This window comes from Ranitomeya imitator, chromosome 2, assembly GCF_032444005.1.
Source record: "Ranitomeya imitator isolate aRanImi1 chromosome 2, aRanImi1.pri, whole genome shotgun sequence".
Lineage (NCBI taxonomy): Eukaryota > Metazoa > Chordata > Amphibia > Anura > Dendrobatidae > Ranitomeya > Ranitomeya imitator.
In genome coordinates, this window is record NC_091283.1 from 179762763 (window position 1) to 179790716 (window position 27954).

Consider the following 27954-nt stretch of genomic DNA (forward strand, 5'->3'; position numbering starts at 1 on the left):
TCTTTTTAAAGTCCATCCATATAAACCTCATTAGTCTCAGAGCCGCCCCCTGCTGGAGGAGAAAAGGTTTTTATTGCGCCTCTTACAGCTCTGCGCTGTCATCTGCTCGGTGTCTCACAGATCTCTCCACTGCCATCTACTGGAAAATATCGTTTATTGCACGGCTTGTTTTCTTTTTAACATCGTTACTGCCACCTAGTGAACAAAATGTTGTGTTACACCCGGCTTGTTTCCCATTTGTAGCTCTTTCACTGCCATCTGGTGGACAGATTACTGCAGATTACTGCAGTCATATTCAGCCCAGTTACGGCCTCCATTCGTCGCACATCCGCTTCCGTTTCGGATTCTTGGCGCAGACTGAGCGCTGCAGGTGAGTGAGGAAAGGCTGCTAGGCTTGGTTCTTGCACAATGTTTTATGAATTGCTGCCTAGAAATATCAGAATCATTTGGTTTCTAATTGACTAATGAGCAAAACTTAGCAAAATAAACGCTGCGGCTTTGCCACACTGCTGTGTAGAGTACTTCGGTCGAGTCTGACGTCATGCTTTGTGTGATGACATCATGGTGGCTGGGATCTCTGTTGCATGTTCTGCTGTCACCAGCACTGTGCACCCTGAGTGACCTGAAACTGTAGGATGGTGGAGATGTAGCAGAGCTGGGTGTGTACTGTGCCCTGTCACAGGCGTCATGGGTGTACAAACATGGCGGATTTCAGTAGGCCTCTGGTTGCCATGGCAACGCCACCAGCACCCTGTAATTGTGTCAGAAGGGACCTTTCCCCACCATTTCCAACCCCTTAACTTGTTTTCACTGGACACCCCCTTTAACAGAGTTGGTTGTAGTACCTCCTTTTCTGTAACATGTGACCGCTGCAGCCAATCACTAGTTGCAGAGATGACCAATAGCTCATTGTTAGTGATTGGCTGCAGTGGTCACATGTGCATCCGAGCTGCAGGTGAGGCCTATACCCGGTCAGTGTGGTTATATTGAACTAATTCCCTGCCTGTTGCCCCCCCCCCCCCAGATTGCGGCCGTTATCTCCCAGCATGCCTTTCCTCCACGGCTTTCGGAGGATAATATTTGAATACCAACCTCTGGTCGACGAGATCCTGGGCGCGGTGGGCATCCATGACCCCGAGCAAACGGAGGTGGCACCCAGCACTAGCAGGTAAGAGTCACTTTATGTCGATGTTTAGGGTGGTATTGGGGAAACATATTTCCGGTGCACGTCACACTTCCTGTCCTGCTTGTCCGCAGCTTCCTGACGTCTCAGGACGACAAGGTTCTTGCCCTGACCGAGCTGCTGGAGAGACATTCCCAGTCTGCGTTCTACCGCGAGGGGATCAGTTACTCCCTCCTGAAGGTGGCGGAGCTGGGGCTGCTTCCTGCCGCCGAGATCCTTCTCCAGTGCGGTGCAGACCTCTGCTTCGAGGGTAAATATCTACGTGAACAATTTCTATTAATTTGTTAATGATTCTTAGATATTTAATTTAGCTCTACCACATATTGGTCCCTGGTTGGCACCTAGTATAGCGGCCACCGGGCAGCTCACCCACCTGGACTCCTGCATGTGAGAAGGAATGGCTGTATCAAAACTAGAAATCTCGCAACTCTCACGTCGGCCACTGGGGCTTTTTAAGACTAACTTCCTGCTGTTTCAGGAAACAACACCTGTCCATGATCAGACTCTGGCCCCATTTTGTTGTGTTATCAGCTATGCATAGAGGTGTTACCTGTTATTGTAATCCTGCCTCTGATGATAAGGAGCCTGCTGATAAGGCCGGGGTCACACTAGACCGTAATACGGACAAGTGCAATGCGATAAAAAATCGCATAGCACTCGTCCCAATGTTAATCTATGGGGCAGCTCCCATCATCCGATATTTTCTCGGCCGTATTCAGGATCCGAGTGAAATCGCAGCATGCTGCGATTGTCAGCGTTTCGCGGCCGAGAATCGCCAATGAAAGTCTATGGAAGCCCCAAAAATACGGATCACACACGGACCAGCAGTGTGACTTGCGAGGAATACGCAGCGCTGTTAGAGAGAAAAGCCTGCAATTCAGTGCGGTGTACAGTAAAATCACACTGACAGCTTAGAATAGAATAGGTCGAATAAATGTGTACACATAGAATAGGTATGTATATATATATATATATATATATATATATATATATATTAATATTTCATCCAGCGCGATATAGCAGAAAGCCGGTAATTTAATTGCCGGCTTCTGCTTTCTCCTTCCTAAAACCCGACATGATTTGAGACCTGGTTGACATACAGTAAACCATGTCTTCTCCCCATTTTTTTTGCATATTCCACACTACTAATGTCAGTAGTGTGTCTATGCAAAATTTGGCCGGTCTAGCTATTAAATTAACCCCTTCATGACCGGGGGATTTTTCGTTTTTCCGTGTTCGTTTTTCGCTCCCCTCCTTCCCAGAGCCATAACTTTTTTATTTTTCCGTCAATATGGTCATGTGAGGGCTTATTTTTTGCGGGACGAGTTGTACTTTTGAACGACATCATTGGTTTTAGCATGTTGTGTACTAGAAAACGGGAAAAAAATTCCAAGTGCGGTGAAATTGCAAAAAAAGTGCAATCCCTAATTGGTTTTTTGTTTGGCTTTTTTGCTAGGTTCACTAAATGCTAAAAATGAGCTGCCATTATGATTCTCCAGGTCATTACGAGTTCATAGACACCAAACATGACTAGGTTATTTTTTATCTAAGTGGTGAAAAAAAATTCCAAACTTTGCTAAAAAAAAAAAAAAAAAAATTGCGCCATTTTCCGATACTCGTAGCGTCTCCATTTTTCATCATCTGGGGTCGGTTGAGGGCTTATTTTTTTGCGTGCCGAGATGACGTTTTTAATGATAGCATTTCGGTGCAGATACGTTCTTTTGATCGCCCGTTATTGCATTTTAATGCAATGTCGCGGCGACCAAAAAAACGTAATTCTGGCGTTTCGAATTTTTTTCCCGCTACGCTGTTTAGCGATCAGGTTAATACTTTTTTTTAATTGATAGATCGGGCGATTCTGAGCGCGGCGATACCAAATATGTGTAGATTTGATATTTTTTTTATTGATTTATTTTGATTGGGGCGAAAGGGGGGTGATTTAAACTTTTATGTTTTTTTTATTTTTTTCACATTTTTTTTAAACTTTTTTTTTTAACTTTTGCCATGCTTCAATAGCCTCCATGAGAGGCTAGAAGCAAGCATAGCACGATCGGCTCTGCTACATAGCAGCGATCTGCTGATCGCTGCTATGTAGCAGAATTGCACGTGTGCTGTGAGCGCCGACCACAGGGTGGCGCTCACAGCGACGGGCAATCAGTAACCATAGAGGTCTCAAGGACCTCTATGGTTACCATTCACAAGCATCGCCGACCCCCGATCATGTGACGGGGGTCGGCGATGACGTCATTTCCGGCCTCCCGGAAGCGGTAGTTAAATGCCGCTGTCTGCGTTTGACAGCGGCATTTAACTAGTTAATAGGTGTGGGCAGATCGCGATTCTGCCCGCGCCTATTACGGGCACATGTCAGCTGTTCAAAACAGCTGACATGTCCCGACTTTGGTGCGGGCTCACCACGGAGCCCTGCATCAAAGCAGGGGAGCCTGCATCGGATGGTATAGTACGTCCGATGCCGGTAAGGGGTTAATGGGTTAAATGGTGGAAAAAATTGGCGTGGGCTCCCGCACAATTTTCTCCGCCAGAGTAGTAAAGCCAGTGACTGAGGGCAGATATTAATAGCCTGGAGAGGGTCCACGGTTATTGGCCCCCCCCCCCGGCTAAAAACATTGCCCCCAGCCACCCCAGAAAAGGCACATCTGGAAGATGCGCCTATTCTGGCACTTGGCCACTCTCTTCCCCTTCCCGTGTAGCGGTGGGCTTTCTAGGAAAGTTCCCACGATCTATGAACAGCCAGCAGAGGGCGCCTCACCGCAAATGAAGCTAAATATAGATCATTGATCTATTTTTAGCCTCATTCCCTGGGGTTTTGCAGCGAGGAGCAGCCTGCATTAGCGGAACTCCTTGCTGCAAAATGTTTTAACCCCTTCAGAAGGATTTACATCGTTGGACTTTACAGATCTGCGGAGGGTAAGTCTATTGTTGGTTTATTATGTTTTTTTACTTACAGAACGAGGGTCTTCAGTGACTGGATTGGGCGTAGAATAAAATACTCCAACAACCATTGTTTTTATTTCATTAAAATAATTTTAAATATTGTGTTTGTCTTTTATTTAACCCTTTCATTCAATTGGATTAATAATGGATAGGTGTCATAATTGACGCCTCTCCATTATTAATTAGGCTTAATGTCACCTTACAATAGCAAGGTGGCATTAACCCTTCATTACCCCATATCCCACCGCTACACGGGAATGGGAAGAGAGTGGCCAAGTGCCAGAATAGGCGCATCTTCCAGATGTGCCTTTTCTGGGGTGGCTGGGGGCAGATGTTTTTAGCCAGGGGGGGGGTCCAATAACCGTGGACCCTCTCCAGGCTATTAATATCTGCCCTCAGTCCCTGGCTTTAGTACTCTGGCGGAGAAAATTGTGCGGGAGCCCACGCCAATTTTTTCCGCCATTTAACCCCTTAATTTAATAGCTAGAACGGCCAAATTTTGCATAGACACACTACTGACATTAGTAGTGTGGAATATGCAAAAAAAATGGGGAGAAGACATGGTTTACTGTATGTAAACCAGGTCTCAAATCATGTCGGGTTTTAGGAAGGAGAAAGCAGAAGCCGGCAATTAAATTACCGGCTTTCTGCTATATCGCGCTGGATGAAATATTAATATATATACATATGTGTCTACTGATTATTTATATATATATATATATATATATATATATATATATATACACAGTATATATGTTTGTTTTTTTTGACACATGGATCCCTTGTATTGGCGTATGTTGGTTTTGCAAGCCTGCGATAAAAACACGCAGTACGGATGCCATACGGATCATTTGATGCGAGAAAATCGCATCCTCGCACTGCACTCGGATCACTGTTTTGTAAAAATTTTTGTGATTCTCCTCCGTCAAAAACGGACCGTTTTTTTATACGTTGTGTGTGTCCCCGGCCTTACTCTTCCGGAAAGGACGGGAAATATGAGTCTAAAAAAAACCCTAGTGGCCAATGTGAAAATTGTCAGATTTCTGTTAGTGAAAATAATGCATTTCCTCCATTGTTTTGAGTTAGTTTTTCCAGCATTCATTGTGCTGCTCAGATGACTTGGTCATTTGATTCTCCGGGTCACTACAGTTACTGAGAAAATTTTTTTCGCTCGGTGAGCTGGAGTTTTTATTGGTTCAATTTTGGGGTACCCACAAGGTTTTGAATTTTTTTCGTGGTTCTGATAGAAAAATGGCATTTTTGGGGTGTGGGGAAATTCTGTAATTTGTGGAAACCTTACAGTGCCCCCGCAGGGAAGATGAGACATTACATAGATCTTGAACTGAGTTCTATGGCACCTGTGAATGAGCCGTTTTCTAGGGTCCTCCAGAGTGAGATTCTTCTTGTAGCCGGCTGTCCTGGATAATAGATGGGGGTCCTGATCTTAAGATCTAAAAGGACCTTTCTGATTCGAGTTCTGATTTTGGCAGATCCGGTGACGTATTACACTCCTCTCCACATCGCTGTCCTCCGGAACCAGCCCGACATGGTGGAGCTCCTGGTGCAGAGTGGAGCGGATATTAACAAGAGGGACAGGGTGAGACGCGTCCCCCACTAGCCAGCCATTGCCATAATTGTCTGATATTACAGGGGTATACCCATCTGTGGCGTCCCCCTCCACCCACCATTACTAGTTGAGTAGATCTCATATCTCTGATTTATGTCCTTTTGGTCCAGATTCATGAAAGTAGCCCCCTGGACTTGGCCAGCGAGGAGCTGGAGCGGCTGCCATGTCTGCAGCGACTTCTTGACCTCGGAGCTGATGTGAATGCGGCAGACAAGAACGGTCAGTGACTGGAGCGGGTAATATGGTGCCGATATTGGCAGACTAGTAGCATCGCCTCCCTATTTCCTATCGCAGCTGCTTGGAAATGGACAATCCCTTTAAATTTGGCCCTGTGTGTCTCTGTCATCTTATTTCTTGCTTCTTATTTATTTTTTTTGATTGTGGCAGGTAAGACAGCGCTGCTCCATGCACTCGCCAGCAGCGACGGCATCCAGATCCACAACACTGAAAATATCCGGCTGCTGCTGGAAGGAGGTGAGAGACCCCCAAAGTCTGTGAGGGGCAAGAAATGACACCTGGGGGCAGCTAGTAATTCCCGGATTTGAGAATGTGGCCCCTGGCTATATTAGTGACCTTTGGATTGGATGTTGTTGTCCTGGACGACAGTTAGTAACTGCATCGGGAAATGTTGTGCACCTCTGCTTGCCGTCAGTGAATGGAAACCTTGCTTTCATCCAGAGACTTCAAGTCCTGAGTTTGCGGCCCAATGGAGCTTCAGGAGAGAACGCACAGATACTCGGGGGGGCCCATGGAGCTTCAGGAGAGAATGCAGATGCTCGGGGGGCCCATGGAGCTTCAGGAAAGGACGCACAGATACTCGGGGGGGCCATGGAGCTTCAGGAGAGAACGCACAGATGCTCGGGGGGCCCATGGAGCTTCAGGAGAGAACGCACAGATGCTCGGGGGGCCCATGGAGCTTCAGGAGAGAACGCACAGATGCTCGGGGGGCCCATGGAGCTTCAGGAGAGAACGCACAGATACTTGGGGGGCCCATGGAGCTTCAGGAGAGAACGCACAGATACTCGGGGGGGGCCATGGAGCTTCAGGAGAACGCACAGATGCTCGGGGGGCCCATGGAGCTTCAGGAGAGAATGCAGATGCTCGGGGGGGCCCATGGAGCTTCAGGAGAGAACGCACAGATACTTGGGGGGCCCATGGAGCTTCAGGAGAGAACGCACAGATGCTCAGGGGGGCCCATGGAGGTTCAGGAGAGAACGCACAGATGCTCGGGGGGCCCATGGAGCTTCAGGAGAGAACGCACAGATGCTCGGGGGGGCCATGGAGCTTCAGGAGAGAACGCACAGATACTCGGGGGGCCATGGAGCTTCAGCAGAGAACGCACAGATACTCGGGGGGGCCCATGGAGCTTCAGGAGAGAACGCACAGATGCTCGGGGGGCCCATGGAGCTTCAGGAGAGAACGCAGATACTCGGGGGGGGGGGGGGGAGGGCCATGGAGCTTCAGGAGAGAACGCACAGATGCTCGGGGGGCCCATGGAGCTTCAGGAGAGAACGCACAGATGCTCGGGGGGCCATGGAGCTTCAGGAGAGAACGCACAGATGCTCGGGGGGCCCATGGAGCTTCAGGAGCGAACGCACAGATGCTCGGGGGGCCCATGGAGCTTCAGGAGCGAACGCACAGATGCTCGGGGGGCCCATGGAGCTTCAGGAGAGAATGCAGATGCTCGGGGGGGCCATGGAGCTTCAGGTGAGAACGCACAGATGCTCGGGGGGGCCCATGGAGCTTCAGGAGAGAATGCAGATGCTCGGGGGGGCCATGGAGCTTCAGGTGAGAACGCACAGATGCTCGGGGGGGCCATGGAGCTTCAGGAGAGAACGCACAGATACTCGGGGGGGCCATGGAGCTTCAGCAGAGAACACACAGATGCTCGGGGGGCCCATGTCCAGGACAGGTTTCCATTCACTGACAGCAAGCAGAAATGTTGTAAGCTGCAAGGAACTGAAGTGACACTTTCTAAGCTTCTTGTGTAATGAGACTCCTTGGCATTCCCCCGTTGTCATCCATGAGATCCAAGCAGCCAACGGTTTGTATACCCCAATTGGGTAATTCTGAGTTAATAGAGGGGTCTCATCTTCAGGACCCTCCTCTTTTGTTCTAGGGGACCAAGCTTGTCCTTGGATATTGAGTTTAGTGGGACCGGTGTAATACTTCATGTCTCCTGTGGGGGCGCTGCAGGAAAATCTAACACTGCTGATTTTGTTACCACAGTTCGTCAGTGGTCTCAGCGAGTCTATTAGGGGGGTGTTTAGCAGCTGCGTCACCCCCACTTTTTACCTTCCAGGTGCTGATGTGAAGGCCACGACCAAGGACTGTGACACCGTCTTTTCCAGCATCATCTTCCTCCTGGGGGAGACTGTGGGGTCCGATAAGGAGGAGGCGAAGCTCATTAACCGCTTCGTCTTCCGGGTCAGCCAGCTGCTGATGGCCCACGGTGCGGACCCCAGCGAGTGCCCGTCCCACGAGTCCCTCACTCACACCTGCCTGAAGAGTTTCAAGCTCCACTTCCCTCTCCTGCATTTCCTTCTGGAGTCCGGGGCGGCGTACAACTGCTCCCAGCACGGCGCCTCCTGCTGGTCCGGCTTTCATATTGTCTTTGACAGGCTCTGCACTTACCTGGGTGGCTGCGGGGACTGCGACTCTGCGGACCTGCTCAACAAGGCCGAGGGTGTCCTGGAACTGATGGTGGCCCAGGCGCCACGGATTTCCCTGCCCAGGAACTTTGACATAAACACGTCGGGCTGCGGCGGCCATGCTGACAGAGTGACCGCCCTGCACCAGTCCCTGAAGCTGCTGGAGCAGTCGCCCCCCACCCTGAAGCATCTTTGCAGGGTCTACATCCGCCAGAGGCTCAGGCCTTGGCCCGTGGATGTCAAAGTCAAGTCCTTGCCCCTTCCAGACCGGCTCAAGCTCTACCTCCTCGTCCACCCCACGACCTCCTGTGAGGACGAGTGACGGACCCCCGGGGCGTAGAAAAGGCTCTGCTTTATGTATTCAGGTATAGACCAAACCCACCGCAGCCGGGTGGAGGTCCCGTCCCCTCCACGGAAGGCGATCTGGTCCAGCGGGGCACAGACCCTCATATTAATGTCTGCATGCTTCCCCGTCCTCATCCGATGGGGGTGACGGGGTATTGAGTCTAATAAAGGGTTGTGCAGGACACAGTAGTGGGTGTCCACTTAAAGGGGAGACTATTTAAAAGGAAAGAATATTTAAAGGGGCTCTCCGGCACTGCTCAGGAGGTGACTGACAGGCGTCTCCTAACATGGCGGCGGCAGCAGAGACCCTCCAAGTCTATATAAAGGCTGGTCTGTAGGAGGCCTTAAAGGGGTAATGCAGCTGCGCTCAGATGTCCGACACTGTCCCGGCCAGTGATGGCGCCGCGTGCCGGCCAGGGTGGTAGAGCTGGAGGACCCCCTTACAGCAGAAGTCTACACTGTGCTTCTCCAACCGCTCGGGTACTTCCACCTCCAGTATGTCTGCTGGTTGCACTGGTAAATAAACATGGATGCCCTCACCGACACTCTCCTTTACTTTAATGCTTTTTTTTTTTTGGTCTAAAAATATTTGGATCTGTTGTTTGCCCACTTGTTAGGGATTATATGTGATATTCCTACCATTGTTGCACTATTCTTGCCGGCCGTTTCCAGCATCACATCTGTAACTGGTGGGCTCGCTGGGTGGAGTGGAGGTGACTCCCTCTGTGGAAGCCTATGAGGCTCAGAATGGGACTTTCTTACATTTCCTTAAAAAAATGATCTCCACTCCACCCTGCACCCACTGTGCGATCACAAACTGTCACGTGACGTCTGGGCAGCGCTGCAAACGGTAGAAGACGGCGACCAGTGACTGCTGCACACACGATCCCCCAAAAAGGGGAAAAATAAAAAAAATCACCAGCGTGGGGCTTTGAAGAGCAATGGTCCTACTGCCTACCTTAAAGGGGGTGTCCATGGGGGGTGGGGCTCAGACACATTGCACCCCCTCAATCAGTTGTTCGCAGCTTCTGTAGCTGCCAGATGTGCAGATTACAGAGACAGAGCAGGCACAACGCCACCATACGCCACATAGTGGCCGTTCTCTGGTACTGCAGCTCAGCTCCCATTCATTTCAATAGGAGCGGAGGTTCTGTACCGGAGGACACTGTTCACATCAGGCTGCAGCTGTAAGCAGGTGCTCGATCTGATATCCTAAGGATTGGTGACCAAGCTACAGCCTAAACAACCCCTTTAATATATTCTATTAGCAGATCGAGGGGCAGGGGTCTCTGAAATCCCCTCTTTAAAAGGGGATGTCCAACAATGAAAGTTTATTTTTTTGTCAATCAATGCTTAAAAAATGTATATATATTATACCCATTTTCCTGTCAGACAAAACCCTTTAGGTCGGAGCAGACATCTGACGTCAGGGTGCAGTCGGGTGTGAAGGGTTTAACCCCTTTCTGACATGGGACGTACTATCCCGTCGAGGTGGGGTGGGCCCCCATGACCATGGACGGGATAGTACGTCCAGCGCGATCGGCGGCGCTCACGGGGAGAACGCCGCCGAGTGTCAGCTGCCTATCGCAGCTGACATCCGGCACTATGTGCCAGGAGCGGTCATGGACCGCCCCCAGCACATTAACCCCCGGCACACCGCGATCAAAGATGATCGCGATGTGCCAGCGGTGCAGGGAAGCATCGCGCAGGGAGGGGGCTCCCTGCGGGCTTCCCTGAGCCCCCCGCAGCAACGCGATGTGATCGCGTTGCTGCGAGGGTCTTACCTCCCTCCCTGCCTGCTCGAGCCCCGGATCCAAGATGGCCGCGGATCCGGGTCCTGCAGGGAGGGAGGTGGCTTCACAGAGCCTGCTCAGAGCAGGCACTGTGAAGCAGCCTGCACTGCTCTCAGATCGGTGATCTGACAGAGTGCTGTGCACACTGTCAGATCACCGATCTGTGATGTCCCCCCCGGGACAAAGTAAAAAAGTTAAAAAAAAAAAAATTCAAATGTGTAAAAAAAAATAAAAAAAAATTCCAAAATAATGAAAAAAATATATATATATTATTCCCATAAATACATTTCTTTATCTAAATTAAAAAAAAAAACAATAAAAGTACATATATTTAGTATCGCCGCGTCCGTAACGGCCCGACCTATAAAACTGCCCACTAGTTAACCCCTTCAGTAAACACTGTAAGAAAAAAAAAAAAAGAGGCAAAAAAACAACGCTTTATTATCATACCGCCGAACAAAAAGTGGAATAACACGCGATCAAAAAGACAGATATAACCATGGTACCGCTGAAAACGTCATCTTGTTCCGCAAAAAACGAGCCGCCATACAGCATCATCAGCAAAAAAATAAAAAAGTTATAGTCCGGAGAATAAAGCGATGCAAAAATAATTATTTTTTCTATAAAATAGTTTGTATTGTATAAAAGCGCCAAAACATAAAAAAATGATATAAATGAGGTGTCGCTGTAATCGTACTGACCCGAAGAATAAAATTTTACCAAACGCGGAACGGTATAAACGCCTCCCCAAAAGAAATTCATGAATAGCTGGTTTTTGGTCATTCTGCCTCACAAAAATCGGAATAAAAAGCGATCAAAAAATGTCACGTGCCCGAAAATGTTACCAATAAAAACGTCAACTCGTCCCGCAAAAAACAAGACCTCACATGACTCTGTGGACCAAAATGTGGAAAAATTATAGCTCTCAAAATGTGGTAACGCAAAAAATATTTTTTGCAATAAAAAGCGTCTTTCAGTGTGTGACGGCTGCCAATCATAAAAATCCGCTAAAAAACCCACTATAAAAGTAAATCAAACCCCCCTTCATCACCCCCTTAGTTAGGGAAAAATTAAAAAAAATGTATTTCCATTTTCCCATTAGGGTTAGGGCTAGGGCTACAGTTTGGGTTGGGGCTAAAGTTACAGTTAGGGTTTAGATTACATTTACGGTTGGGAATAGGGTTGGGATTAGGGTTAGGGGTGTGTCTGGGTTAGAGGTGTGGTTAGGGTTACCGTTGGAATTAGGGTTAGGGGTGTGTTTGGATTAGGGTTTCAGTTATAATTGGGGGGTTTCCACTGTTTAGGCACATCAGGGGCTCTCCAAACGCGACATGGCGTCCGATCTCAATTCCAGCCAATTCTGCGTTGAAAAAGTAAAACAGTGCTTCTTCCCTTCCGAGCTCTCCCGTGTGCCCAAACAGGGGTTTACCCCAACATATGGGGTATCAGCGTACTCAGGACAAATAGGACAACAACTTTTGGGGTCCAATTTCTCCTGTTACCCTTGGGAAAATACAAAACTGGGGGCTAAAAAATAATTTTTGTGGGAAAAAAAAGATTTTTTATTTTCACGGCTCTGCGTTATAAACTGTAGTGAAACACTTGGGGGTTCAAAGTTCTCACAACACATCTAGATTAGTTCCCTGGGGGGTCTAGTTTCCAATATGGGGTCACTTGTGGGGGGTTTCTACTGTTTAGGTACATTAGGGGTTCTGCAAACGCAATGTGACGCCTGCAGACCATTCCATCTAAGTCTGCATTCCAAATGGCACTCCTTCCCTTCCGAGCTCTGCCATGCGCTCAAACGGTGGTTCCCCCCAACATACGGGGTATCAGCGTACTCAGGACAAATTGGACAACAACTTTTGGGGTCGAATTTCTCCTCTTACCCTCGGGAAAATACAAAACTGGGGGCTAAAAAATCATTTTTGTGGGAAAAAATTTTTGTTTTATTTTTACGGCTCTCCATTATAAACTTCTGTGAAGCCCTTGGTGGGTCAAAGCGCTCAGCACACATCTAGATAAGTTCCTAAGGGGGTCTACTTTCCAAAATGGTGTCACTTGTGGGGGGTTTCTACTGTTTAGGTACGTTAGGGGCTCTGCAAACGCAATGTGACACCTGCAGACCATTCCATCTAAGTCTGCATTCAAATGGCACTCCTTCCCTTCCGAGCCCTCCCATGTGCCCAAACAGTGGTTCCCCCCACATATGGTGTATCATCGCACTCAGGACAAATTGGGCAACAAATTTTGGGGTCCAATTTCTCCTGTTACCCTCGGGAAAATACAAAACTGGGGGCTAAAAAAATAATTTTTCTGGGAAAATTTTTTTTTTTTTTTTACGGCTCTGCATTATAAACTTCTGTGAAGCACTTGGTGGGTCAAAGTGCTCACCACACCTCTAGATAAGTTCCTTAGGGGGTCTACTTTCCAAAATGGTGTCACTTGTGCCTAAACATTGAAACCCCCCACATCAGTGGCTCTTCAAACGCAACATGGCGTCCCATCTCAATTCCTGTCAATTTTGCATTGAAAAGTCAAACGGCGCTCCTTCCCTTCCGAGCTCTACCATGTGCCCAAACAGTGGTTTACCCACACATATGGGGTATCAGAGTACTCAGGACAAATTGTACAACAACTTTTGGGGTCCAATTTCTTCTCTTACCCTTGGGAAAATAAAAAATTGGGGGCGAAAAGATAATTTTTGTGAAAAAATATGATTTTTTATTTTTACGGTTCTACATTATAAACTTCTGTGAAGCACTTGGTGGGTCAAATTGCTTACCACACCTCTAGATAAGTTCCTTAGGGGGTCTACTTTCCAAAATGGTGTCACTTGTGGGGGGTTTCAATGTTTAGGCACATCAGGGGCTCTCCAAACGAAACATGGCGTCCCATCTCAATTCCAGTCAATTTTGCATTGAAAAGTCAAATGGCGCTCCTTCGCTTCCGAGCTCTGCCATGCGCCCAAACAGTGGTTTACCCCCACATGTGGGGTATTGGCGTACTCAGGACAAATTGTACAACAATGTTTGGCGTCCATTTTCTCCTGTTACCCTTGGTAAAATAAAACAAATTGGAGCTGAATTAAATTTTGTGTGAAAAAAAGTTAAATGTTCATTTTTATTTAAACATTCAAAAATTCCTGTGAAGCACCAGAAGGGTTAATAAACTTCTTGAATATGGTTTTGAGCACCTTGAGGGGTGTAGTTTTTAGAATGGTGTCACACTTGGGTATTTTCTATCATATAGACCCCTAAAAATGACTTCAAATGAGATGTGGTCCCTAAAAAAAAAAATGGTGTTGTAGAAATGAGAAATTGCTGGTCAACTTTTAACCCTTATAACTCCCTAACAAAAAAAAATTTTGGTTCCAAAATTGTGCTGATGTAAAGTAGACATGTGAGAAATGTTACTTATTAAGTATTTTGTGTGACATATCTCTGTGATTTAATTGCATAAAAATTCAAAGTTGGAAAATTGCGAAATTTTCATGATTTTCGCCAAATTTCCGTTTTTTTCACAAATAAACGCAGGTACTATCAAAGAATTTTTACCATTGTCATGAAGTACAATGTGCATGAGAAAATGTCAGAATCACTGGGATCCGTTGAAGCGTTCCAGAGTTATAACCTCATACAGGGACAGTGGTCAGAATTGTAAAAATTGGCCCGGTCATTAACGTGCAAACCACCCTTGGGGGTAAAGGGGTTAAGGAAAAAAGTTTACAAAAGAAAAAAATAATTTATTATATTCAAAATGTGTCACTCACTTCACACCGGGACCAGATTCCTCATACAACGTCAGCATCTGACGACATGCAAAGCACCACACGTACCAGCCAGCACGACCAGCTCACCCCCGGGCGGAGCCACAGGACGGCCGCTGGGTCACACATTAATGAGCCGATGATATAAAATGACAACCAGTTCCTATAGTAAAAGGGGCAACCTGAGAAAAACATGGCCGCCTTTGGCCAAAAACCACCACAGACTGGTATAGCAATACCACTCCCAGCCTTTGGATAACGGTGGCGCTGTGGGTTGAAGAAAAATGTCTTTTGTAATCCTGGACCGCTCCTAAACAAAAAATAAATGAAATGGTGACCTCCAGCTTGTAGTTGAAAGGTTCACTAACTTTCTTAATCACACATTTTTGCTTTTTGGCAATTGCTAACAACCTGCCCCGACCATCGACAATCACAAAAAGAGAGATCTGTTCTAGGGTTTTCTCATGCTGCTGAGTGAATTCATTGTGCTGTGGGACGCGGGGTTAAAGATCATGTGCCCCAATAGGGCCCATAATGGTGGTCACCCAACTTTCAGGACCCCTCAATTGACGATCTGCTTTGCTGAGAATCAGAGAGGGGTGGGGGCATGTCAGGAATTACTTTAATAACCCTCAACATCTACATTTCTGCCAGCTTTAGGGCCATAATAAAGCAAATGAAGCATCTCGTGCACGCTTTGTGCCCTGGTCAATCTACCTGGTGCATAGATTGGCGCATGCGCGGGGCATTGCCTCCAGTGTGGGCAGGGCAATCCTCACTCGCTCCCACCCATGGGGACTGTGGGGCCTGCACGTTCCGCACTCGCTCCCGCCCATCGGGACTGGTGCCTGCACCTTTCTCACTTGCTCCCGCCCATCGGGACTAGTGCCTGCACGTTTCTCACTCGCTCCCGCTTATCTGGACTGGTGCCCACACGTTTCTCACTTGCTCCCGCCCATCGGGACTGGTGCCTGCACGTTCCTTGCTTGCTCCCACCCATTGGGACTGGTGCCCGCACATTGCTCGCTCCCGCCCATCGGGACTGGTGCCTGCACGTTCCTCACTCGCTCCCGCCCATCGGCACTGGTGCCCGCACGTTGCTCGCTCTCACCCATCGAGACTGGTGCCTGCACATTCCTCGATTGCTCCTGCCCATCTGGACTGATGCCGCACGTTGCTCGCTCGCTCCTGCCCATCAGGACTAAGTCTGCATGTTCTGCACTCGGTCCCGCCCATGAAGACTGGGTCTGCACATTCCACGCTCTCCCCCCCCCCCCCCATGGAGACTGGGCCAGCATGTTCCGTGCTCGCTCCCGCCCATGGAGACTGGACCCCCACATTCCTCACTCGCTCCCGCCCATCAGGACTGGTTTCAGTCTAAACACTCTGCGCATGCGCCATCTTTTAGCTCCACTATGCAAGTGCCAGACCACTGACAGCGAGACAAACCCAGCGGACCCTTGACCTTTTTACGCATGGAAGGGTTTGTGGTGTTTACAATTTATTGGATACAGCTTTAGAAGGGTCATAAATGGTAGGGGAGGGTTTATGGGGGAGAGGTTCCCTTTAAGACACAGCTGGCTATGGTACTAATCTTGGGCAGTTCTTTACCCTCTTCAATTACAGGTTCACGTTTTATGGACTTAATGCAGGGGTGTCAAACTGCATTCCTCAAGGGCTGCAAACAGGTCATGTTTTCAGGATTTCCTTGTACTGCATAGGTGATAATTTAATCACATACACACATAATAATTACAGCACCTTGTGCAAAGCTAAGGAAATCTTGAAAACCCGCATAGTTTGCGGCCCTCGAGGAATGCAGTTTGACACCCCTGACTTAATGTTTTGTTTTAAAAGTTGTCAATGCCCATGAGCTGCCTCCGCTCAGACCTAATCCGCTACCTCTCAGCAGGGCCCCGACGTCCTGATGCATGCTAACTACAGCTGACTTTTTGGCACAGCAGAACAGTGGAAAGGCCGTGGTGTTAGTTATCTCATGGCGATGGAATAGACATGGTAGATCTCCTCAGGGAAGTTCTCCTGCCTCTCCTGAGCTAGGACTGAGAGGCCTGCTTGTCTGATGAGGCGACGGACCAAGTCCAAGTCCCTGCAGACACTGCTGTCCACTTCGTCCATGATGACGCCTTCCTGGGTCATGTTGTCCTTGATGACGATGATGCCGTTCGGTCTCAGACCGGCTTTACATCGTGTTAAGAAATCCACTAAGTGACTGTCGGTTAAGTGTCCTGCGGTAGAAGAGAGAGGAACACGCTGTAAGGACGACCCGAGACTGTGTGGTTACTAGGGACATGCCGCTAAACAACCCCATGGAAAACAATGGTTGTTAGGCAGCACATCCATAGCAACCAGACTGTCAACACTGACAGGCTGCTCCAGCCTAGATCATCTAGAGCAGTGTTTCCCAAACTCCAGTCCTCACGGACCCCACTGGTCATGTTTTCAGGATTTCCATAGTTTTGCACAGGTAAGTGAATTCCTGAGGGCTTGATGAAACTGCCACCACCAGTCCAATAATAAGGAAATCCTGAGAACATGACCTGTGGGGTCCGTGAGGACTGGAATTTGGGAAACACCGATCTAGAGTTTAATGACAGGGAAATCGGGGTAAGCCTGCATACATGAGTCCCCACAGTCTGTGCACGGACCATGAGGTCACCATCCGTTGTGGGTCTCAGATCCCAAACAGCTTAATATGTGCCCATTTGGCTGCCAGGTTTAGCTCGGGAGCCCCTCGCCTGGTCTATGCTTCAGGGTCCGTTCTCGAAACTGTAAACCGCGGTTGTGTGAAACTGGTCGTGCCCTATGGCCTCACCTATCACCCACTGGATCCAGATGACGTCGTAGTGATTGGCCTCGGGGACAAAGTCTTGTAAGCCGCAGCAATAGTAGTCGCCGATCCTTTTCCCGTCTTCCCCCAGGAAACTTTTCGCTTTGCTCAAAAACTCATCAGTGACGTCCACCATGTCGACACTTTTGAAGAGCGGCAGCAGGAGGCGTTTGGTGATCCGCCCGATCCCGGCGCCGCAGTCTAAAGCGCAGGAGGTGCTGGTTTTGTGGGGACCGTCCTGTGTGACAGAAGACAGTCCAGAGATTAGGCGTTTCCTCCAGAAGGGAGCACGTTATTCGTAGGGGTGGGGGTCATTAACAATACGTGTTCCCAGAGATTTCGGCATACGGTATGTCAGGGGATGCACTACTGCTCCAGCCATCAGATGGTCAATGCCTCCCTTTACCGGTGTCTTCTCCTTATAGATGACAACCAAAAGGAAAGATTTATCAAAGCAAGGAAACCGTCCCCAATAGTCACCAGACTCCTGCTCTGATTTATGAAAGGCAACCATGAAAAGATTCTGGGGGCAACAGATCCCAACTTTGTGAACAAAGTTGGACGTGATCAAAAAGTGTTTGGACCCTAGACTGGCAGCCATGTCAGTGGTCCATTCCCACCGGGCCAGAGTCCTGCAAACATCCTACTTGTTATCCCTGACGCCTCTTTTGATTAGCAGGCTTGACACAACATCACGCCCACGGTGACTGGACGCCCACGGTGACTGGACGCCCACGGTGACTGGACGCCCACGGTGACTGGACGCCCACGGTGACTGGACGCCCACGGTGACTGGACGCCAGGCCTGCTGGAAAGTAGGAGGGGATTCCCAGGGCTCTTGTCTGGTGGGCAAGGACTACTGACGTGGCGGCTGAAGCAGGGTCCTGTGAATCTCTTAGATGGACTCTAGTGAATACACCCAGAGGGAATCTTGTAATGCAAAATGGCCCCCTTTTAGAAGGAAACATCCTTCTCAATTTTGGGCACTATTAAAGGGGTTGCCCACTACTGGACCACCGCAGCTTAATTGATGTCATCCTCCAGGAACAGAGACGACGAAGCAGGAGGTGACTATGCATTGTATTAGTTTTACCTGGGCTTGTAAATTGTTTAATCAGGGGGTTGTTCACTGCTCAACCTTCCCATCCTGCATCATACACTTATGGCACTGGTGGCTGGGCAGAGATTGTGCTCCTGAGCCACAAGCAGCAGGTGTCCTCTTCCTTGGCAGGGCCTAGTAGACATTGGGGCCTTCATGAAGAAACTTACTGGCACCCAGTACTCACATTAATGGGGGCAATGGAGTTAAGAGGAAGCCCCCATCCCTCGGCCTAACTGGATAGATGATGTGGTCGCTGCTGACTTTGGCATCTGATGGGTTAAAATGGCATAGCTCCACTGTAACTCCAATCCAAACCATGTAATTCCGAAGATGCCTTGGTCCATAGCACCTAATGGATTAATCGGATGTGGTTAAAGCAGCGGGCAGATAAAATGTTTTCTTGGAAGCCAGGAGCCTAACGAAGGACATCAGGTCCGCCATCTTTAATCGGAGCTGAAAGAAGAGGCGTGACAGTGGGCGGGGCTTAACGGAGGAAGGCGGCTTTCATCCGCGGCCCTGCCAAACGCTAGTGTGAAACTACCCTTAGGCAATGTAAACACTGGCTATGTCCCTAAAGGGTTAAGCAGTTGTATTGGAGGTTATAAAAGTGTGTATATTATATATATTATTCTCATCTTCTGCTTCTTGGTAAATCTATTACAATCTAAGCTGGAGATTTAACCCCTGAGCCCTCGTATCGCTCCTCTGTGCCAGCTCCTGTCGCTGCTGATCCGGATTTCCCGGCTCCGCACGTGGCAGATTTATGGCTCTAATTATAGTGGTGGAATGAAGAGATTTCCCCAGGACCTCTCGGGATACTCACTCGCAGGAATCTCTGCAGGAACTTTTTGGAGCCATTGATATCAATACTGGATATATGGCCGTATCCTCCCAGCATTCCGTCCACTGTGGGGGGGACATTTTTCCAGTATTTCTCCGCTTTACAATAAAACTGCGATTCATCTGCTACCAGGTCGGTGGCCATGATGGAAATAGCTAAAAAGATGGAAATTGAAACATTAAATTAATGCAAAAGTCAAAAAAAATGGTAAGGTGGGAGGAAGGTTGAAGGGAAGAGAGGAGATGGAAGGGAGGGAGGCGAGAAAAGGTAGGGGCAACAGATGACAGACGGAACGAAGGGGGCCGGAGGCGACGGAACGAAGGGGGTCGGAGGCGACGGAACGAAGGGGGCCGGAGGCGACGGAACGAAGGGGGCCGGAGGCGACGGAACGGATAAAAAGTGAAAGGAAGAAGAACAAAAAAAGCGTAAGAAACAATAGGAAAGAAGAAGGGAAAAAAAGAACAATCACAAAATAATCAATACACATGATAAAAGTATCCAAATTCTAAAGAGAAACGATAAAACAAAAAATAAGAATACAGAAATAAAGTAGGAAAATTAAAAGTAAATAAATATTTGACAAATGTTGAATTTACAACAAAGAGGTGAAATTACTAATTTCTCTAGGAAGATCTGGGATCGGTGTCCAGCTCTCCTCCTCTGCCGTCCTGGGTGACCCGCAGCTGCCCGCTGTGTGTGTACCGTGTGCCTGGGGTGACAGCGGGGTCCTGGGCACGGCCGGGGTAGCTGTATTCGGTGCCTTTCCCTGGCCTCCGTCCGTCCGTGCAGCTTTTCGCACCCAGCTTTGTCACGGATTGGATTTCACTACAGACTGGTGCGCTGCAGAGAGTGGACGGTGACAGCTTGTTATGGAGGACGCTGGCGGTGCCAGGGAACGGCGCCTCTATTTTTAAGATTTGCCAGATTAACCCATTTGCTACCAGCCACGTGGCTCATGAGCGACATACAGTGACGTCATGAGGACCGGGGAGTGAATTGGCCGTGACCTTATCAGGAGCGGCCCCGTGGCCACATCTGTTCGAACACCCTATAGTCTTGAAAGCTCACTAAAAATAGTGATCCCCTCGCAGCTCCGCGGTCACACATACCACCCATGTTACACATCCAAGAATAACAGCGGGAGCCGGCCAGAAAAAGCATATGGAGAAGACAATCTCTGGACTGAAAATAGAATATACCTAGTCGAAAAAAAGGCAATCGCTTAGATAACAATTCCTTACATTTATAAAGGCTTAATTTGGAATCCTGGGGACGAGGTTTATATCCGGCAGCTCTTTGGGGGTTTTGATCTAAGAGACACCATATAAGACTTAGGATGTGCCCTGTGCCCTCTGAACTAGAAGACCCCACAAGGGGTCGGGCGTCAAGGGTTTGCACAAAGGAGGGGTTAGCCTAATGGGCACAAACCTCAAAGACTGTAAGAAGGGTCTCATAGGGGCTGTATAGAAGGGTGTACAAAATGGTAAATGCTCATCAAGTGGGTTCACCTTCACCTAGTGATTTCAAGGCAGCCTCACCCCTCCCCCGGTCACTGCTATCTATGGGGGTCATTCAATCTAGCCAAAGCTCTGGAATTGATCAGGGGGTCCTTAGTCATTGAGGCAGGGGGGATATCACTATATGGGGCAGATATAGCTGTACAGGGGCAAGTATCACAGTATAGGGGCAGGCATAAATAGGGGGAGGGGTGATATCACTGTATGGGGAAGGTATAATCAGGGAGGAGCTATCACTTTATGGGGCAGGTATAGCTGTACAGGGGCAAGAATAATCAGGGAGGAAGATATAATCAGGGGGAGACATCACTGTATAGGGGCAGGTATAATCGGGGAGACATCACTGTATAGGGGCAGGTATAATCAGGGGGAGACATCACTGTATTCGGGCAGGTATAATTGGGGAGACATCACTGTATAGGGGCAGGTATAATCAGGGGAAGATAGCACTGTTTAGGGGCAGGTATAATCGGGGAGACAGCACTGTATAGGGGCAGGTATAATCAGGGGGAGACATCACTGTATAGGGGCAGGTATAATCAGGGGGAGACATCACTGTATAGGGGCAGGTATAATCAGGGGGAGACAGCACTGTTTAGGGGCAGGTATAATCAGGGGGAGATAGCACTGTATAGGGGCAGGTATAATCAGGGGGAGACATCACTGTATAGGGGCAGGTATAATTAGGGGGAGACAGCACTGTATGGGGCAGGTATAATCAGGGGGAGATAGCACTGTATAGGGGCAGGTATAATCAGGGGGAGACATCACTGTATAGGGGCAGGTATAATTAGGGGGAGACAGCACTGTATGGGGCAGGCATAATCAGGGGGAGACATCACTGTATAGGGGCAGGTATAATCGGGGAGACAGCACTGTATAGGGGCAGGTATAATCAGGGGGAGATAGCACTGTTTAGGGGCAGGTATAATCAGGGGGAGACATCACTGTATAGGGGCAGGTATAATCAGGGGGAGACATCACTGTATAGGGGCAGGTATAATCAGGTGGAGACATCACTGTATAGGGGCAGGTATAATCAGGGGGAGACATCACTGTATAGGGGCAGGTATAATCAGGGGGAGACAGCACTGTTTAGGGGCAGGTATAATCAGGGGGAGATAGCACTGTATAGGGGCAGGTATAATCAGGGGGAGACATCACTGTATAGGGGCAGGTATAATTAGGGGGAGACAGCACTGTATGGGGCAGGTATAATCAGGGGGAGATAGCACTGTATAGGGGCAGGTATAATCAGGGGGAGACATCACTGTATAGGGGCAGGTATAATTAGGGGGAGACAGCACTGTATGGGGCAGGCATAATCAGGGGGAGACATCACTGTATAGGGGCAGGTATAATCGGGGAGACAGCACTGTATAGGGGCAGGTATAATCAGGGGGAGATAGCACTGTTTAGGGGCAGGTATAATCAGGGGGAGACATCACTGTATAGGGGCAGGTATAATCAGGGGGAGACATCACTGTATAGGGGCAGGTATAATCAGGTGGAGACATCACTGTATAGGGGCAGGTATAATCGGGGAGACAGCACTGTATAGGGGCAGGTATAATCAGGGGGAGATAGCACTGTATAGGGGCAGGTATAATCAGGGGGAGACATCACTGTATAGGGGCAGGTATAATCGGGGGGAGATATCACTGTATAGGGGCAGGTATAATCAGGGGGAGACATCATTGTATAGGGGCAGGTATAATCGGGGAGACAGCACTGTATAGGGGCAGGTATAATCAGGGGGAGATATCATTGTATAGGGGCAGGTATAATCGGGGAGACAGCACTGTATAGGGGCAGGTATAATCGGGGGGAGATATCACTGTATAGGGGCAGGTATAATCAGGGGGAGACATCACTGTATAGGGGCAGGTATAATCAGGGGGAGATAGCACTGTATAGGGGCAGGTATAATCAGGGGGAGACATCATTGTATAGGGGCAGGTATAATCGGGGAGACAGCACTGTATACGGGCAGGTATAATCGGGGGGAGATATCACTGTATAGGGGCAGTTATCAGGGGGAGACAGCACTGTATAGGGGCAGGTATAATCAGGGGGAGACAGCACTGTATAGGGGCAGGTATAATCAGGGGGAGACAGCACTGTATAGGGGCAGGTATAATCAGGGGGAGACAGCACTGTATACGGGCAGGTATAATCAGGGGGAGACAGCACTGTATAGGGGCAGTTATCAGGGGGAGACAGCACTGTATAGGGGCAGGTATAATCAGGGGGAGACATCATTGTATAGGAGCAGGTATAATTGGGGGAGGGGAGATATCACTTTATGGGGCAGGTGGATACTGCTGTACGGGGGAAGTTATCACTGTACGGGGCAGCCATGTCATTACTCGGGCAGGCTCTGGCTCTGCTCCCCCGGACTGTGGTTATGTGACTGTTCGCAGCCGGCTATGACGCTGTGCTCGGTGTTCACCACAGTCTCTCCTTCCCCCGCACATTACACGCCCCGCACGCCCGATACTCACTGACTGCCCGCCAGGACACGGCGCCGCCGGCTACAGCCACCGCTCGGTGCTAGAGGGCGCATGTGGACTACAAGTCCAGCACGTTTCCGGCCTGACAGTACGCTAGCCAATCAGTAGATAGCAAAGCGAATTCAACCAATCACCATGAAAATAGTCTCACACCGACTAACCAATGAACACCGTGATCCTGCTTGGATAGACAGCTCCTATAGCCAATCAGATCGCCGCCGGCAACTGATGTCCTTATATTAGTGATGGGAAATCTAGTTCATTTTGGTGATTAGTTCACTATGAACTAGTTCACTGAAAAGATTAGTTCAAAAGATTAGTTCATTTAGTTCAGTATTTCTCTGGATTCTGCTGAGAACTTCTTATATAAATGCAGTGCACTGGCCTGGCTGTGGCGCAGACTGAGCGCTGCAGGTGAGTGAGGAAAGGCTGCTAGGCTTGGTTCTTGCACAATGTTTTATGAATTGCTGCCTAGAAATATCAGAATCATTTGGTTTCTAATTGACTAATGAGCAAAACTTAGCAAAATAAACGCTGCGGCTTTGCCACACTGCTGTGTAGAGTACTTCGGTCGAGTCTGACGTCATGCTTTGTGTGATGACATCATGGTGGCTGGGATCTCTGTTGCATGTTCTGCTGTCACCAGCACTGTGCACCCTGAGTGACCTGAAACTGTAGGATGGTGGAGATGTAGCAGAGCTGGGTGTGTACTGTGCCCTGTCACAGGCGTCATGGGTGTACAAACATGGCGGATTTCAGTAGGCCTCTGGTTGTCATGGCAACGCCACCAGCACCCTGTAATTGTGTCAGAAGGGACCTTTCCCCACCATTTCCAACCCCTTAACTTGTTTTCACTGGACACCCCCTTTAACAGAGTTGGTTGTAGTACCTCCTTTTCTGTAACATGTGACCGCTGCAGCCAATCACTAGTTGCAGAGATGACCAATAGCTCATTGTTAGTGATTGGCTGCAGTGGTCACATGTGCATCCGAGCTGCAGGTGAGGCCTATACCCGGTCAGTGTGGTTATATTGAACTAATTCCCTGCCTGTTGCCCCCCCCCCCCCAGATTGCGGCCGTTATCTCCCAGCATGCCTTTCCTCCACGGCTTTCGGAGGATAATATTTGAATACCAACCTCTGGTCGACGAGATCCTGGGCGCGGTGGGCATCCATGACCCCGAGCAAACGGAGGTGGCACCCAGCACTAGCAGGTAAGAGTCACTTTATGTCGATGTTTAGGGTGGTATTGGGGAGACATATTTCCGGTGCACGTCACACTTCCTGTCCTGCTTGTCCGCAGCTTCCTGACGTCTCAGGACGACAAGGTTCTTGCCCTGACCGAGCTGCTGGAGAGACATTCCCAGTCTGCGTTCTACCGCGAGGGGATCAGTTACTCCCTCCTGAAGGTGGCGGAGCTGGGGCTGCTTCCTGCCGCCGAGATCCTTCTCCAGTGCGGTGCAGACCTCTGCTTCGAGGGTAAATATCTACGTGAACAATTTCTATTAATTTGTTAATGATTCTTAGATATTTAATTTAGCTCTACCACATATTGGTCCCTGGTTGGCACCTAGTATAGCGGCCACCGGGCAGCTCACCCACCTGGACTCCTGCATGTGAGAAGGAATGGCTGTATCAAAACTAGAAATCTCGCAACTCTCACGTCGGCCACTGGGGCTTTTTAAAACTAACTTCCTGCTGTTTCAGGAAACAACACCTGTCCATGATCAGACTCTGGCCCCATTTTGTTGTGTTATCAGCTATGCATAGAGGTGTTACCTGTTATTGTAATCCTGCCTCTGATGATAAGGAGCCTGCTGATAACTCTTCCGGAAAGGACGGGAAATATGAGTCTAAAAAAAACCCTAGTGGCCAATGTGAAAATTGTCAGATTTCTGTAGGTGAAAATAATGCATTTCCTCCATTGTTTTGAGTTAGTTTTTCCAGCATTCATTGTGCTGCTCAGATGACTTGGTCATTTGATTCTCCGGGTCACTACAGTTACTGAGAAAATTTTTTCGCTCGGTGAGCTGGAGTTTTTATTGGTTCAATTTTGGGGTACCCACAAGGTTTTGAATTTTTTTTGTGGTTCTGATAGAAAAATGGCATTTTTGGGGTGTGGGGAAATTCTGTAATTTGTGGAAACCTTACAGTGCCCCCGCAGGGAAGATGAGACATTACATAGATCTTGAACTGAGTTCTATGGCACCTGTGAATGAGCCGTTTTCTAGGGTCCTCCAGAGTGAGATTCTTCTTGTAGCCGGCTGTCCTGGATAATAGATGGGGGTCCTGATCTTAAGATCTAAAAGGACCTTTCTGATTCGAGTTCTGATTTTGGCAGATCCGGTGACGTATTACACTCCTCTCCACATCGCTGTCCTCCGGAACCAGCCCGACATGGTGGAGCTCCTGGTGCAGAGTGGAGCGGATATTAACAAGAGGGACAGGGTGAGACGCGTCCCCCACTAGCCAGCCATTGCCATAATTGTCTGATATTACAGGGGTATACCCATCTGTGGCGTCCCCCTCCACCCACCATTACTAGTTGAGTAGATCTCATATCTCTGATTTATGTCCTTTTGGTCCAGATTCATGAAAGTAGCCCCCTGGACTTGGCCAGCGAGGAGCTGGAGCGGCTGCCATGTCTGCAGCGACTTCTTGACCTCGGAGCTGATGTGAATGCGGCAGACAAGAGCGGTCAGTGACTGGAGCGGGTAATATGGTGCCGATATTGGCAGACTAGTAGCATCGCCTCCCTATTTCCTATCGCAGCTGCTTGGAAATGGACAATCCCTTTAAATTTGGCCCTGTGTGTCTCTGTCATCTTATTTCTTGCTTCTTATTTATTTTTTGGGATTGTGGCAGGTAAGACGGCGCTGCTCCATGCACTCGGCTTCGGCAACGGCATCCAGATCGACAACACTGAAAATATCCGGCTGCTGCTGGAAGGAGGTGAGAGACCCCCAAAGTCTGTGAGGGGCAAGAAATGACACCTGGGGGCAGCTAGTAATTACCGGATGTGAGAATGTGGCCTGTGGGTATATTAGTGACCTTTGGATTGGATGTTGTTGTCCTGGACGACACTTAGCGGCTGCATCGGGATATGTTGTGCACCTCTGCTTGCCGTCAGTGAATGGAAACCTTGCTTTCATCCAGAGACTTCAAGTCCTGAGTTTGCGGCCCAATGGAGCTTCAGGAGAGAACGCACGGATACTCGGGGGGGGGGGGGGGGGGGGGCCATGGAGCTTCAGGAGAGAATGCAGATGCTCGGGGGGCCCATGGAGCTTCAGGAGAGAATGCAGATGCTCGGGGGGCCCATGGAGCTTCAGGAGAGAACGCACAGATATGCTCGGGGGGGCCCATGGAGCTTCAGGAGAGAATGCACAGATATGCTCGGGGGGGGCCCATGTCCAGGACAGGTTTCCATTCACTGACAGCAAGCAGAAATGTTGTAAGCTGTAAGGAACTGAAGTGACACTTTCTAAGCTTCCTGTGTAATGAGACTCCTTGGCGTTCCCCCGTTGTCATCCATGAGATCCAAGCAGCCAACGGTTTGTATACCCCAATTGGGTAATTCTGAGTTAATAGAAGGGTCTCATCTTCAGGGCCCTCCTCTCTTGTTCTAGAGGACCAAGCTTGTCCTTGGATATTGAGTTTAGTGGGACCGGTGTAATACTTCATGTCTCATGTGGGGGCGCTGCAGGAAAATCTAGCACTGCTGATTTTGTTACCACAGTTCGTCAGGGGTGTCAGCGAGTCTACTAGGGGGGTGTTTAGCAGCTGCATTTAGTGCTGGATTGTGGCCGCTGCGTCACCCCCACTTTTTACCTTCCAGGTGCTGATGTGAAGGCCACGTCCGAGGACTTTGACACCGTCTTTTTTAACATCATCTTCCTCCTGGGGAAGATTGTGGTGTACGATAAGGAGGAGGTGAAGCTCATTAACCGCTTCGTCTTCCGGGTCAGCCAGCTGCTGATGGCTCACGGTGCGGACCCCAACAGGTGCACGTCCCACGAGTCCCTCACTCACACCTGCCTGGAGAGTTTCGAGCTCCACTTCCCTCTCCTGCATTTCCTTCTGGAGTCCGGGGCGGCGTACAACTGCTCCCAGCACGGCGCCTCCTGCTGGTCCGGCTTTCATATTGTCTTTGACAGGCTCTGCACTTACCTGGGCGACTGCGGGGACTGCGACTCTGCTGACCTGCTTAACAAGGCCGAGGGTGTCCTGGAACTGATGGTGGCCCAGGCGCCCCGGATTTCCCTGCCCAGGAACTTTGACATAAACACGTCGGGCTGCGGCGGCCATGCTGACAGAGTGACCGCCCTGCACCAGTCCCTGAAGCTGCTGGAGCAGTCGCCCCCCACCCTGAAGCATCTTTGCAGGGTCTACATCCGCCAGAGGCTCAGGCCTTGGCCCGTGGATGTCAAAGTCAAGTCCTTGCCCCTTCCAGACCGGCTCAAGCTCTACCTCCTCGTCCACCCCATGGCCTCCTGTGAGGACGAGGTTGAGTGACGGACCCCCGGGGCATAGAGAAGGCTCTGCTTTATGTATTCAGAAGAACCAAAGATAAAAAAATACATATTTTATTGAAAAAGACAAAAACAGAAAATATAAAAAATACAATAAATACCAACAGGTAGGCATTAAAAAGTGGGAAACCAAAGTTTGGCATAGGGACCCACCATGTTATCAACAAGAGGTACTATGCAAGGACCAAACGAACCAATGTATTGCACATGATTACTCTCTAAGTCTAATGAGAACGTCTCTAAACATGAAACACTCATAGGAAGGGTTCCAATATAATGTGCAAAT

General features: G+C 49.1%; 3 protein-coding genes across 4 annotated transcripts; 2 read left to right on the forward strand and 1 right to left on the reverse strand.

Moving 5' to 3' along the window:
* Nucleotides 1–274: 274 nt before the first annotated feature.
* Nucleotides 275–9399, forward strand: LOC138662465 (ankyrin repeat and SOCS box protein 6-like). Its single transcript, XM_069748142.1, has 7 exons — nucleotides 275–370; nucleotides 1025–1168; nucleotides 1258–1433; nucleotides 5626–5732; nucleotides 5873–5981; nucleotides 6150–6236; nucleotides 8065–9399. The coding sequence occupies exons 2-7, from the start codon at nucleotides 1047–1049 to the stop codon at nucleotides 8733–8735; spliced, it is 1272 nt and encodes a 423-aa protein (XP_069604243.1). The 5' UTR covers nucleotides 275–370; nucleotides 1025–1046; the 3' UTR covers nucleotides 8736–9399.
* A 4876-nt stretch (nucleotides 9400–14275) lies between these two features.
* On the reverse strand, nucleotides 14276–23239 carry NTMT1 (N-terminal Xaa-Pro-Lys N-methyltransferase 1). Of its 2 annotated transcripts, none has more exons than XM_069748143.1 (4): nucleotides 23133–23239; nucleotides 19094–19266; nucleotides 17154–17406; nucleotides 14276–16566 (listed from the first exon to the last, which is right to left on the reverse strand). In XM_069748143.1, the coding sequence occupies exons 2-4, from the start codon at nucleotides 19253–19255 to the stop codon at nucleotides 16310–16312; spliced, it is 672 nt and encodes a 223-aa protein (XP_069604244.1). In that variant the 5' UTR covers nucleotides 19256–19266; nucleotides 23133–23239; the 3' UTR covers nucleotides 14276–16309. The 2 variants fall into 2 exon arrangements, with proteins under 2 accessions (XP_069604244.1, XP_069604245.1); XM_069748144.1 differs by lacking the exon at nucleotides 23133–23239 and adding an exon at nucleotides 19727–19951.
* Nucleotides 23240–23455: 216 nt separating this feature from the next.
* Nucleotides 23456–27701, forward strand: ASB6 (ankyrin repeat and SOCS box containing 6). Its single transcript, XM_069755540.1, has 7 exons — nucleotides 23456–23555; nucleotides 24210–24353; nucleotides 24443–24618; nucleotides 25481–25587; nucleotides 25728–25836; nucleotides 26005–26091; nucleotides 26975–27701. The coding sequence occupies exons 1-7, from the start codon at nucleotides 23512–23514 to the stop codon at nucleotides 27649–27651; spliced, it is 1344 nt and encodes a 447-aa protein (XP_069611641.1). The 5' UTR covers nucleotides 23456–23511; the 3' UTR covers nucleotides 27652–27701.
* Nucleotides 27702–27954: the final 253 nt, after the last annotated feature.

Coding starts and splice junctions, on each gene's coding strand:
- LOC138662465 (XM_069748142.1), top strand. CDS start 1,047: ATGCCTTTCCTCCACGGCTTTCGGAGGATAATATTTGAATACCAACCT. Junction 1,169..1,257: donor GTGGCACCCAGCACTAGCAG/GTAAGAGTCACT, acceptor GCTTGTCCGCAG/CTTCCTGACGTCTCAGGACG. Junction 5,733..5,872: donor ATATTAACAAGAGGGACAGG/GTGAGACGCGTC, acceptor CTTTTGGTCCAG/ATTCATGAAAGTAGCCCCCT.
- ASB6 (XM_069755540.1), top strand. CDS start 23,512: ATGCAGTGCACTGGCCTGGCTGTGGCGCAGACTGAGCGCTGCAG. Junction 24,354..24,442: donor GTGGCACCCAGCACTAGCAG/GTAAGAGTCACT, acceptor GCTTGTCCGCAG/CTTCCTGACGTCTCAGGACG. Junction 25,837..26,004: donor GAATGCGGCAGACAAGAGCG/GTCAGTGACTGG, acceptor GGATTGTGGCAG/GTAAGACGGCGCTGCTCCAT.
- NTMT1 (XM_069748143.1), bottom strand. CDS start 19,255: ATGGCCACCGACCTGGTAGCAGATGAATCGCAGTTTTATTGTAAAGCG. Junction 17,407..19,093: donor TCCTGCAGAGATTCCTGCGA/GTGAGTATCCCG, acceptor TCTGTCACACAG/GACGGTCCCCACAAAACCAG. Junction 16,567..17,153: donor CTGGATCCAGTGGGTGATAG/GTGAGGCCATAG, acceptor CTTCTACCGCAG/GACACTTAACCGACAGTCAC.